This window comes from Oncorhynchus kisutch, linkage group LG11, assembly GCF_002021735.2.
Source record: "Oncorhynchus kisutch isolate 150728-3 linkage group LG11, Okis_V2, whole genome shotgun sequence".
Taxonomy (NCBI): Eukaryota; Metazoa; Chordata; class Actinopteri; order Salmoniformes; family Salmonidae; genus Oncorhynchus; species Oncorhynchus kisutch.
The window spans coordinates 67,320,965-67,335,015 of record NC_034184.2 but is presented as its reverse complement, the minus strand read 5'-3'; the positions used below and the strand labels follow the sequence as shown (position 1 = coordinate 67,335,015).

At 41.8% G+C, this 14,051-nt stretch overlaps 1 protein-coding gene across 4 annotated transcripts in view; it reads left to right on the top strand.

The window, feature by feature from the left end:
* Window positions 1-1,879: 1,879 nt before the first annotated feature.
* The window catches only part of slc12a7b (solute carrier family 12 member 7b), a 71,087-nt gene continuing 58,915 nt past the window's right edge, over window positions 1,880-14,051 (top strand). For all 4 annotated transcript variants that reach the window (XM_020494544.2, XM_020494543.2, XM_020494540.2 and 1 more), the window contains exon 1: window positions 1,880-2,183. In XM_020494544.2, the coding sequence (XP_020350133.1) occupies window positions 2,045-2,183 (139 nt within the window). In that variant the 5' untranslated portion in view covers window positions 1,880-2,044. The remainder of the gene's footprint in view (window positions 2,184-14,051) is intronic.

The following is a 14,051-nucleotide window of genomic DNA, read 5'->3' as shown; positions in this document are numbered from 1 at the left end:
TTTCTCTAATGACTGCCTCGCCTGGTTCACTAACTACTTCTCAGATAGAGTTCAGTGGGTCAAATCGGAGGGCCTGTTGTCCGGACCTCTGGCAGTCTCTATGGGGGTGCCACAGCGTTGAATTCTTGGGCCGGCTCTTTTCTCTGTATATATCGATGATGTCGCTCTTGCTGTGGGTGATTCTTCGATCCACCTCTACGCAGATGACACCATTCTGTATACATCTGGCCCTTCTTTGGACACTGTGTTAACAAACCTACAAACGAGCTTCAACGCCTTACAACACTCCTTCCGTGGCCTCCAACTGATCTTAAATGCTAGTAAAACGAAATGCATGCTCTGCAACCAATCGCTGCCCTCACCCGCCAGCCCGTGTAGCATCACTACTCTGAACAGTTCTGACTTAGAATATGTGGACAACTATAAATACCTAGGTGTCTAGACTGTAAACTCTCCTTCCAGACTCACATTAAGCATCTCCAATCCAAAATTAAATCTAGAATCGGCTTCCTATTCCGCAACAAAGCTTCCTTCACTCATGCTGCCAAACATACCCTCGTAAAACTGACTATCCTACCGATCCTTGACTGCTGCGATGTCATTTACAAAATGACAGTGCCATCCATTTTGTCACCAAAGCCCCATATACTACCCACCACTGTGACCTGTATCCTCTTGTTGGCTGGCCCTCACTACATATTCGTCACCAGACCCACTGGCTCCAGATCATCTATAAGTCTTTGCTAGGTTAAGCTCCTCCTTATCTCAGCTCTCTGGTCACCATAGCAACACCCACCCATAGCACACGCTCCAGCAGGTATATTTCACTGGTCATCCCCAAAGTCAACACCTATTTTCGCCACCTTTCCTTACAGTTCTCTGCTGCCAAAGACTGGAACGAATTCTAAAAATCACTGAAGTTGAAGACTTATATTTCCCTCACTAACTTTAAGCGTCAGCTTCCAGGACAGCTTACCGATCGCTGCACGTGTACATAGCCCATTTGTATTATACAGCCCATCCAACCAACTATCTATCTCATCCTCATAATTTTTGTTTTTCTGCTCTTTTGCACACCAGTATATATACTTGCACATCTTCATCTGCACATACGTCACTCCAGTGTAAATTGCTAAATTGTAATTACTTTGCCACTTTTGGCCTATTTATTGCCTTACCCGCCTTACTTCATTTGCACACACTTTGTACAGATTTTCATTTGCCCACACTGTATGTTTGTTTATCCCATGTGTAACTCTGTGTTGTCTCACTGCTTTGCTTTATCTTGGCCAGGTCGCAGTTGTAAATGATAACTTGTTCTCAACCTGGATAAATAAAGGTGAAATAAAATTAAAATTAAAATAAAGGTTACATAAAAATAAAAATAAAGTTTAATCAAACTCTGTTCTTTACATGCTTACTGACAAAAACAACATAAAGGTTGAGAGTGAAAGAAATACTCTGCAGGCTGTAGTGATGTTGACATGCAATCAATTACCACACAGTAAGAATCTTTGTGGACTCCATTTAATCACATATGTTATGATTATACGTTGCACAATCACACATAATGATGAGGAAGGTACAAAGGCATGACATAGTGACAAACAATAGAGCATATCCTACGTGCTGCAAACACACCTGTGTTCTCGTTCTAGTAGCCTGTGCACGCACTACCAGGTCATATTTTGAGAAAACCATCACAAAAATTCAAAACAAGTCTGTGACTGTTAGAAAGAGCTTGGGTTGGTAACATTATGATATTCGGGACACTTATTTCATAAATAACCATATTCTGAATTATAATTTGTGCGTATTGACACCGGTACGCGAGGCCCCCAGCCAATGAAAGGACACTATGCGATGGACACGCCTAGAGTGTTTCAAACCGTGGGTCAGCGCTCGTGTCCCATACAGACTGTCATGTGTACCTGCTAACCCGTTGCCGATTAGACTGCTTGAGTTTGAATCACAGCACAAACCGCTTCGAGCCCGAGGTTTTTCTCCGTCGTAAGAAGTGTGATAAGGGAGGACGCAGAAGGGAATGAGCGACAGGTTTGTGGTGGTCCCTGTCGGTCAGGGCAACGAACAGTGCTCTGAAAGCGAAGGGGCAGAAGGCTACACCATAGAACTGCAAGACGCTGTTCCTGTCCTCGAGTACAGTAGGGAGCCCAACAGATACGGTAAAATGATACCCGTCTCCTACTCAATCCGTTATTATCCACTGGGGATTAGCTATGCATTTCACTACGGGTTGTTTATGCTTATCTAACACTGTGGTTTGTATAAAACTTTTATGTTACTTCCCATACATTAGGAACGAGCTGAAATGAGCGACAGCTGTATTATGTGCACGTACATAGGGCCTACATTTTAAACACATATTCATGTTTGCGATCACTCATGTTTGTGAGTGATCGTAATTAAATAATTCCCTAGCTAACGTTAATTAACTTACTTCTCCATGACATTCAAAGCTGTTTTTCCTACATTCGTTATACTGTTCTGCTGCTATTTTGCACAAATGTAATAATTGATGATGGTCATGTTTAATAATTTTGCAATTATGTATAAGCTTGTCTTTTTAAAGCTGTTTGTGTCCCTCTCCTACCACCAGTCGGGTGTTGCATGGCAACAGGTTGCAGTGAAAGTGCACTCCTCTAAAATTAGACTGAATTGTCAAGCAAGCATCTCCAGGGATAACCAGTTAAAGAATAGATAATTTACAACTTTACCCCATTTCAACCAATAGTAGTCCACCTGAATATAGAAAGGTGCGCTATCATTGAGATTCTGAATGACATACTTCATGAGGATGTTCTCGCAAATAAACAACGTTAACGTTACTAGTTTAATTTTGGGAAGCTACGCAAGGCATTGCCTGTTCATGAGTAGACTCTACTATTTCTGAATTTAGAATCAAAAGCAGTTGGCAGCTCTGTATTTGAATTGGTTTTTCTTGTGGTTGTGATCGCACGAGACTGTATAGGTGTATTGCAGCATGGAAAATATTCTTATAGAGCTGTTATTATTAAAAGGGCAAATTCAAATTGTGATATGCAATGTCAAGAGAGCGCTCCAAAACAAGTACATTTGAGAGAGAGAGCGCGAGAGAACGAGCGCGCAGTGCATTATTGTGTTTGTGCTTGTGTTTCAGTGAGAGAAGCACATTTACTATTTACAATATTTATCTCAGCTGGGATTCTCCAATTCACCTGGGTTTGGAATCTGTTTGGAATCTGTTTCCTCTATCTTTACATCCACAAGCTTGATATTTTAATACATTCTTTAATAATAGCTTAATTCCAACATTTCATTTATTGTATTGCATTTAGTAGTACGGGATAAGTAGGAAGATAGGATAATGATGGGTGGGGTACGGGATAATGATTTCAATGCCAAGGTTTCATTTTATCATCTGACTCCATAGATGGACATTTTACACTGATTACACTGATGGGGCATGGTCTCTGGGTTCGTTTCAGTGCAGGAACTATATGCCTATGTGGTCAAAAAGGCTTCAGATACCCCACGTTGAAAATAATAGTAGGTTATTTCCAATGATGCTAAGTATTCGCCAATGAGAGGCTTTAAAGCCTCCGATCGGCCATATTGGCACTCCCCAGAAGAAGCAGTCCTCCAAAGGAATGAATGTAATTCAACAGTATTTCAATTAACGTTTCAATGACAAAATTACATGTATTTAAGTATTTTGTTTTGTTTTAGTGGGGACAGTAACACTCGTACTTTTTAAAATGATACTTTAAGGAAAATGTTTTTATATATAAAACAATTATATCTCACATTCTTTAAAAGTATGCATTAATGTGTCTTTAATAGAACACACGTGGCAAAACCAAATGTAGACATTAATAAATGTATTTTATAGCTTTTAAAATCTTTAAATTTTTTATACAAAGGTGGGTGAGTGCCAAGATGGAGGTGCGGTGGCTTCAAAACAGCGCCCTCTATCGTCATCTAGTGTACGTATGTGTATATATAAATCATTGGTAATTTCCATGTAAAAAGAGCCATTAGCTCCAACGTGAAGTTTTTAGAGGAGCATATCACATTTGGTGTCAAATGAAAGCTAAGAACCTATACGTTTTGCAAATGAAAGCATAGATATGTTTTTCAACTATTTTCCATCCTAAAATTAGGAATAAGCTAAAGCTTTGATTTCTTGTCACAGATGGAAAAGGAATCTTAAAAAACATCTACTAGAAAAGGTCTTACGGTATTAGAAATCCATCAAAACACATTATGTTGAGGTAAAGGCCCCTGACAATATCAACATTTATATTTAGTTTTGCAGAAATGATTTGCTTTCTGTAAGACAAAATGCCTAGTGTCTTGTAATTCTGTTACCAAAACCCCACATATCTTTAAGATATTTTCTCATTTCTCTCCCTCATGAGGAGAGAGGATTGTGAAAGTTCACAGAAGTAACAAGTAAAGGTAAATTTACCAATTAGTTATAGTGTTTTTACTCATAATAATTGTGTTTATGGGTATCTACTAGCATGCTAGCAGATACCCATAGACATCCAGTCATTGCTGTATGCCAATGCTAGTTAGCATTATGCTAGTTACCTTTTTTCTCCCCAATTTCATGGTATCCAATTGTTTAGTAGCTACTATCTTGTCTCATCGCTACAACTCCCGTACGGGCTCAGGAGAGACGAAGGTTGAAAGTCATGCGTCCTCCGATACACAACCCAACCAAGCCGCACTGCTTCTTAACATCCAACCCGGAAGCCAGCCGCACCAATGTGTCGGAGGAAACACTGTGCACCTGGCAACCTTAGCGTGCACTGCGCCCGGCCCGCCACAGGAGTCGCTGGTGCGCGATGAGACAAGGATATCCCTACCGGCCAAACCCTCCCTGACCCGGGACGACGCTAGGCCAATTGTGCTTCGCCCTATGGACCTCCTGGTCACGGCCGGTTATGACAGAGCCTGGGCGCGAACCCAGAGTCTCTGGTGGCACAGCTGGCACCAGCACTTAACCACTGTGCCACCCGGGAGGCCAAGTAGAGCACACTTGAGTAGAGTACAGTATAATGAAATGTATTGTACTGAACTATACTCTACTGTGCTGTTCTGTACGCTACTGTGCTGTAATGTCCAAACTTGTGAAACATAGATGTCTAGGATTGGTACAGATTTGGTCCGGTCTTGACCAACCAAATTTGATCTTGTTTGTTTTAATTTATTTAACTGAAAAACTGTAACCGAAAAACAACTTGCATTTGGAAAGTTTGAGTTGAGGGAGAAAGTGTGGTGGAACAAGTATTGTTAGCATTGTTAAGTATCTTGCTATAGTAGTGGTAGCTGGATCGAATTCTCCGTTAGCTAGCCAGAAAAATGTTGAGAAACATTAGCCAACTTAGCTGATCAAATAATTTATTTATTTTATTTATTTTATTTTACCTTTATTTAACCAGGTAGGCAAGTTGAGAACAAGTTCTCATTTACAATTGCGACCTGGCCAAGATAAAGCAAAGCAGTTCGACAGATAAAACGACACAGAGTTACACATGGAGTAAAAACAAACATACAGTCAATAATGCAGTATAAACAAGTCTATATACAATGTGAGCAAATGAGGTGAGATAAGGGAGGTAAAGGCAAAAAAGGCCGTGATGGCAAAGTAAATACAATATAGCAAGTAAAATACTGGAATGGTAGTTTTGCAATGGAAGAATGTGCAAAGTAGAAATAAAAAATAATGGGGTGCAAAGGAGCAAAATAAATAAATTAATTAAAATTAAATACAGTTGGGAAAGCGGTAGTTGTTTGGGCTAAATTATAGGTGGGCTATGTACAGGTGCAGTAATCAGTGAGCTGCTCTGACAGTTGGTGCTTAAAGCTAGTGAGGGAGATAAGTGTTTCCAGTTTCAGAGATTTTTGTAGTTCGTTCCAGTCATTGGCAGCAGAGAACTGGAAGGAGAGGCGGCCAAAGAAAGAATTGGTTTTGGGGGTGACTAGAGAGATATACCTGCTGGAGCGTGTGCTACAGGTGGGAGATGCTATGGTGACCAGCGAGCTGAGATAAGGGGGGACTTTACCTAGCAGGGTCTTGTAGATGACATGGAGCCAGTGGGTTTGGCGACGAGTATGAAGCGAGGGCCAGCCAACGAGAGCGTACAGGTCGCAATGGTGGGTAGTATATGGGGCTTTGGTGATAAAACGGATTGCACTGTGATAGACTGCATCCAATTTGTTGAGTAGGGTATTGGAGGCTATTTTGTAAATGACATCGCCAAAGTCGAGGATTGGTAGGATGGTCAGTTTTACAAGGGTATGTTTGGCAGCATGAGTGAAGGATGCTTTGTTGCGAAATAGGAAGCCAATTCTAGATTTAACTTTGGATTGGAGATGTTTGATATGGGTCTGGAAGGAGAGTTTACAGTCTAACCAGACACCTAAGTATTTGTAGTTGTCCACGTATTCTAAGTCAGAGCCGTCCAGAGTAGTGATGTTGGACAGGCGGGTAGGTGCAGGTAGCGATCGGTTGAAGAGCATGCATTTAGTTTGACTTGTATTTAAGAGCAATTGGAGGCCACGGAAGGAGAGTTGTATGGCATTGAAGCTTGCCTGGAGGGTTGTTAACACAGTGTCCAAAGAAGGGCCGGAAGTATACAGAATGGTGTCGTCTGCGTAGAGGTGGATCAGGGACTCACCAGCAGCAAGAGCGACCTCATTGATGTATACAGAGAAGAGAGTCGGACCAAGAATTGAACCCTGTGGCACCCCCATAGAGACTGCCAGAGGTCCGGACAGCAGACCCTCCGATTTGACACACTGAACTCTATCAGAGAAGTAGTTGGTGAACCAGGCGAGGCAATCATTTGAGAAACCAAGGCTGTCGAGTCTGCCGATGAGGATATGGTGATTGACAGAGTCGAAAGCCTTGGCCAGATCAATGAATACGGCTGCACAGTAATGTTTCTTATCGATGGCGGTTAAGATATTGTTTAGGACCTTGAGCGTGGCTGAGGTGCACCCATGACCAGCTCTGAAACCGGATTGCATAGCAGAGAAGGTATGGTGAGATTCGAAATGGTCGGTAATCTGTTTGTTGACTTGGCTTTCGAAGACCTTAGAAAGGCACGGTAGGATAGATATAGGTCTGTAGCAGTTTGGGTCAAGAGTGTCCCCCCCTTTGAAGAGGGGGATGACCGCAGCTGCTTTCCAATCTTTGGGAATCTCAGACGACACGAAAGAGAGGTTGAACAGGCTAGTAATAGTGGTGGCAACAATTTCGGCAGATAATTTTAGAAAGAAAGGGTCCAGATTGTCTAGCCCGGCTGATTTGTAGGGGTCCAGATTTTGCAGCTCTTTCAGAACATCAGCTGAATGGATTTGGGAGAAGGAGAAATGGGGAAGGCTTGGGCGAGTTGCTGTTGGGGGTGCAGTGCTGTTGTCCGGGGTAGGAGTAGCCAGGTGGAAAGCATGGCCAGCCGTAGAAAAATGCTTATTGAAATTCTCAATTATGGTGGATTTATCAGTGGTGACAGTGTTTCCTATCTTCAGTGCAGTGGGCAGCTGGGAGGAGGTCTTCTTATTCTCCATGGACTTTACAGTGTCCCAGAACTTTTTTGAGTTAATGTTGCAGGAAGCAAATTTCTGCTTGAAAAAGCTAGCCTTGGCTTTTCTAACTGCCTGTGTATAACGATTTCTAGCTTCCCTGAACAGCTGCATATCACGGGGGCTGTTCGATGCTAATGCAGAACGCCATAGGATGTTTTTGTGTTGGTTAAGGGCAGTCAGGTCTGGGGAGAACCAAGGGCTATATCTGTTCCTGGTTCTAAATTTCTTAAATGGGGCATGTTTATTTAAGATGGTTAGGAAGGCATTTAAAAAAAATATCCAGGCATCCTCTACTGACGGGATGAGATCAATATCCTTCCAGGATACCCTGGCCAGGTCGATTAGAAAGGCCTGCTCGCAGAAGTGTTTCAGGGAGCGTTTTACAGTGATGAGTGGAGGTCGTTTGACCGCTGACCCATTACGGAATTGAGTTTATTGAAATCAGACACCTAGCTAGCTAACGTTACAACATCAGATGAGCTAACATTAGTAACCTAACCAACTCGCTATAGTATGAACTGGTATACGACTCCTTGCCGTTCCTCAAGTTATAATGTCTTAGTTGCTTACTGGACCCTGGCAATCTGTAAAATGTTAACTAGCTAACGAACTAACTACCATCTGTGAACTAATGTTTTCCCTCTGCACTATGTGGTTCATTTTCAGAATGAGAGAATTAGGTGAAAATGAGGCATTGCTCATTAAACAAGTGGATTCAGGGATCAAGTGTAGCTGGACCTGGTTTAAGCTGGATGCCACTATGGAGTTGAAAGAAACGCCAAACAATTTCTCTCTTTCAATACAGTGGATAAAAAGGAGTATTGCAGGTGTACTCTCTGCCTGAAAGAGATCAATTATGCCAACAAAGGGTATCATGCTCTGCTGGCACATTATAGAACAGATGTCCACAGGCAGAAAGTGTACAATGTAATAATGTGCAGTGTAGCCCAAAGATATTACTTTTGTTGTGTTGAATTTGACAGTTAATCCCCCGTCACTGACAGTTGATTACATTTTTTACTCAGTGAAAATTAGTTTTGCACAAATGTAGCCACTTGATTGATGTCTGCTATAATGGCCACTATATTAGAACAGAAATAGAATACCTGTTTGTTTCATTCTATTTCTACATTAAGATGTTTTTTTCCCCAGGTGCAATATTTAGATGTGTGTGACCACAAGCGTTCTATTATAAAGGCTGTCATGGCTAACTGCAATGTTAGTGTATTGTGTTTTTCTCAAGACTTGCGTGTCATTTTCTGTAAAGTGTAGGCAACAAATAACATTGGATTGCTTTCCTTACATTCTTTAGCTGTGAGTTAGGTTCACATGAACCACTTTTTATTTTACACCCAGAGACTGATCATATAGATCATATTTTTTGTTGTTTAATTAGTTAAAACCTGCATGTCTCAGTGAAACAACAACAACAAAAAGTATCACCTTTTTGGGCCCTCGCCAGTTTGCATCCCTGGTCAGTAAGAGTGTCCATGATTAAGTCTTTGAATGTATAGATGGAGATTAAACTGTCCAGTTTGAGTGTTTTTTGCAGCTCGTTCCAGTTCGTTCCAGTCCAGCAGTGAACTGAAAAGAGAAGCGACCCAGGGATGGGTGTGCTTTGGGGACTTTTAACATAATGTGACTGGCAGAACGGGTGTTGTATGTAGAGGATGAGGGCTGCAGTAGGTATCTCAGATAGGGGGGCGTGAGGCCTAAGAGGGTTTTATAAATAAGCATCAACCAGTGGGTCTTGCGCCGGGTATACAGAGATGGCCAGTTAACAGAGGAGAATAGAGTGCAGTGATGTGTCCTATAAGGAGTATTGGTGGCAAATCTAATGGCCGAATGGTAAAGAACATCTAGCCACTAGAGAGCACCCTGACCTGCCGATCTATAAATTACATCTCCGTAATCTAGCATGGGTAGAATGGTCATCTGAATCAGGGTTAGTTTGGCAGCTGTGTCGAAAGAGGAGGAAACCAAGTCTAGATTTAACTTTAGCCTGCAGCTTTGATATGTGCTGAGAGAAGGACGGTGTGTGTACCATCTAGCCATACTCCCAAGTACTTGTATGAGGTGACTACCCCAAGCTTTAAACCCTCCAAGGTAGTTTGGGAGACGAGCTCATTAGAATAATAGCCAGTGTGTAGAATAATAGGAGAATTTGACATTTTTCTACCTTTGTGTATCTATTCAGGATATATCACCATGAAGAAATAGAGTATGTTCATAATTATGCATTAATGTATAGTACAGATCAGTGACTCATGTCATTCTGTTGCTGTCATTCCGTAGTTCAATAACCAAAATAGATTTTTTCAAACTCAAGTTGTCACATAAAAAAACTGAGGGAGATTTTATTGTCATTTTGTTACCGAATGTAGTATCTGCACTGTTCCTCAAGTAAATGTGTTTTAGTAACATTTTCAGTGGAAATCAACCATTTTTTGCCCAGTACTTTTTCAGCTTTTTTTCCTGAGCACACCATACTTAAAAGAAACGAAAAAAACTTTCCAGGGCTGTTTCTTAGCCCTTAGACATTTGAGTTTGGAAATAGAGAAAATATGTGACTACAAAATGTCAAAGATAATGTCTTAACTCTCTTGAGCCCTATCTAATGTGGTGTTAAACGTGCTTTGACCAGCAGTTATGGCAGATTTCTATCAGTTATCCATAGACTTAATTGATAGAGCTTCTTTAATAGGGATTTCAATTCATATCTGAAATAGATGGATTTGAAATGGAATTGGCCATTAATCTCAACCATGCTGCTCTCCCATTGAACACTGCACATTTGGGATTGGGAGAGACTATAAATAGGATACATCCTCCAGATGTCAGGGATGCCAGAGATTACTAAGGGATTGATGAGGACTCAGTCGTTGGATGGAGTGCTCAGCTCTTACTGATGGCTCAACACAGTCACTGTCATTAGACACATACTGTGTTGTGACTCATTTGTTTCACAGAGCTTCCTGTAATTTAGCCTGTACATACAGTTGGCCCTGCCCATGGAGAGAGAGACCGGTCTTGAGTGTTTTGAAATGGAATAAACGTGTTTTTCCACAGCCTGCAATCTGTAATCTTCACAAGGGGAAATCAGTGTGAGGCCACACATCTCTATCAGCTGATTGTTTGGTTAGTACTATTCGGGATCCTTGGGATGACTCTTCCCTAAACCTTAACCCCTAACCTTAACCATAACTCTTACCTAACGGTTTTTAATGTCAACTTCAATGAGGTGACGTCAGATTTGGGACATTTCTAGGTGACACAGTAATCCGTAGACTGTGAAAGAGGAAGCCTAACAAACATTTACTGGATTGATTGGTCTGGTGTCTCATTTCGTGTCAATTTCATTGGCTGGACTTGAGCCCTTTTCAGCTTTGGGCTGATTTTATGAGTCTTGTTCTCAACATGTAAAAATGTCATGCAAATGTTGCCAACAAGCAGAACCAAAGAGCCTATTTATTTCGCCATTAAACCTGTGGAAAATTTGACTTGGGATAAAACTCATATGCCAGCATGGATTTGTTTTTCAAATGAAATATGAATGCTTCTGAATTATGGCTGGTCCGCCTGGCAGTTATGCCTACTGCCGTTTTTCCTCTGTCATTTTGTCCTGGGAATTGTATTGAGTTTTTATAGCTGCGTAATATACACCATAGCCAATAGATTGTTTCCATTGGATTATTGCAGGGTTCCATTTAATTTATTAGCTTTCCTCATTTTCCACCAGGATGTGACTAGCTTGTGAAGGAAGGTACAGTACCAGTACATATACTGGTGGTGTGATTCTCCTCATGTCCAGAGAGGAGCAGCAGTGTGCCACCATTCATCCCAAATCCTGCTCTGGTCCTGTTTACTCTTGAGGATAGTGGGTGGCTAAAACCTCCAGCATAACGTCACATGGAAGATTTGTTTTGAAATGGAGAACCACCTCTGTCTGTACATTATGTTAACATAACAATATGTTATGTTCTTATAGAGCTGCTGTCAGACACACTGTAGCAGATTACAGCTTCGGGCTTATTTGCTGTCACAACAACTCCCTTTGGGTTACAGATCTCAGTGCAGGGACCTCTTGATATTGGGGAAAAGGGTAATGGACTTGGCCTGTAATCTTCTCAATGGACAGGAAGGAAGTGTAAATAAACATTTAGAAAGCGCAGTCTATAGACATGGCCAACTGTCCTTGGGTTGTACTTTGACGTGGATCCATTAGAAACCCTATCTCTCTCTGTGTTTCTGGTTTTTCCCCATCGCTCGATATTCCACATTGCGGCCAGGGCAAGCAATACGATACAATCTGCTGTGCCAGGAATGGGCAATAGATAGTATTTTTAGATCTTACTCTGAAAGGTAGTAACCTTCTCTTGAAGTCCCATCCCCTACACCCTTCCCCTCCATTCAATGCATTGGCTTCCAGCTTCAATTTATATTTGGTATGCTGTTTATGTAGCCTATATACCACCTACTTAATCATCACTTTGACCACAGGAGGTTGGTGACACCTTAATTGGGGAGAGCGGGCTCATAGTAATGGCTGGAGCGGAATTGGTGGAATGGTATTAAATACATCAAACACATGGTTTCCAGGTGTTTGGTGACATTCCATTCGCTCCCTTCTAGCCATTCTCCCCTCAGCAGCCTCCTGGGAATTTGACATCAATAAAATCTATGGAAATGTTACCAGAGCGCAGGAGAAATTCATAGTTCACCTCAAGTACATGCCAGAGTAATGCAAAATAAGATGGCTGATAGCTTCTCATGCTGCCCTGCCTATTTAAAGGAGACACAGGTGCGGTATAGGTTATTGGTAATACACAAGGAATAATAATACCTTAGGGAATAGACCTTGGAGTTACTTGTTGACCTACATTGGATGGCATGGTGTGACCTCAACACATTGATCTGTGACACTGTTTCACCCTTTGGTGACCTTTGACCCTTTTGGCCACATAGCCCTGTTCAGTTGTTTCCAACAGTGCCGTAGATTGTTTGTTTTTAGAACGAGAAGGCCTGCACACTCTTAAAGCTCCCAATTCACCGCTTTATTGACAACACTTCGACAACGGATCTTCATCAGGTCAAACACACTCAGTGTTCACGTCCCAAAATATACACATTTCACCTCACGTGACGCATGGTTGGTGCAAAAAACATTTATATACCTCCAATAATTAGATCAGGACGTGACAGTTTTGTTTCATCTGGCCTTGTGATTGTCTCCACCCCCTCCAGGTGTCGCTTATTTTCCCCGGTGTATTTATCCCTGTGTTTCCTGTCTCTCTGTGCCAGTTCATCTTGTATGTTTCTAAGTCAACCAGTGGTTTTTCCATTCTCCTGCTTTTTGCATTCTTTTTTTTAAGTCCTCCTGGTTTTGTCCCTTGACTGTTTCTGGACTCTGTACCCACCTGCCTGACCACGAACCTGTCTGCCACTCTGTACCTCCTGGACTCTGACCTGGTTTTGCCTGTCCACGACCATTCTCTTGCCAACCCCTTTTGATTAATTAACATTGTAAGACTCCGACCATTTGCCTCCTGTGTCTGCATGTGGGTCTCGCCTTTTGCCTTGATATAACAATGAGATGGGTGCATGTAATGGTTTCAGAAAATAATCTATCTTTACAAAATGACCAAGTGGGTAACCTGGAAGGCAAGACAAATCAAAGTAAATTAACATTCAGGTAAGAAATCGTCTGATATCAAACTCTTGATTCAGACCTCTAGGAGACATGGTACACAAACAGTCAATCCAATACAATCCAATTCTCTTCTCAATAATAGATGATCAGTATCTCCTCCTTTCCTAGGAGTCTTAACGTGGTCGATGCTAATGTTGTGACGAGCCTCCATGACATGCGCAGGCACAGGCTTTCTCTGGTCAAAGGGTCCTGATATTACTCCTGTGTTCTGCTATCCTTGTTTTCATATCAATTTTTGTTTTTCCTACATGGCATAGACCACAAATACAAATATATAAAATTTTCTGTTGAACATGTAATGATGCGCTTAATCTGTATGGCCTTGCCGGTAATAGACGTTGCATTTGAACGTGAATTTACACTGGGTGCATCCGCCACATCTATAGTCACCGTAGATAGTTTGTTTCCCAGGTATTTTCCAATATCCCCCCTCCCCTGATTGCCTTTCCCTACCCTCCAACCACCCTGGAATGACTTCAGAATGCGAAGAGGGATTCTCTCCGTACACAAAGTCAAATCCTTCATGATTAGACATTCCTCTACTCTCTAAGATGGATCATCTATGATCTCCCTCTCTGCCCCTCAGGCTGTGGCACACTGGCAGAGTGTGGAACTCTGGATCTCTGGAGCGTTTTACACTAAGACAGCCTTAGGTAGTCTGCATGCTACAGTCAATTCTCAAGTCCTCAATAGCACGGGATTCCTTGAAAACAGGATTTGCTTTCTCAACATTATCAGACCAACT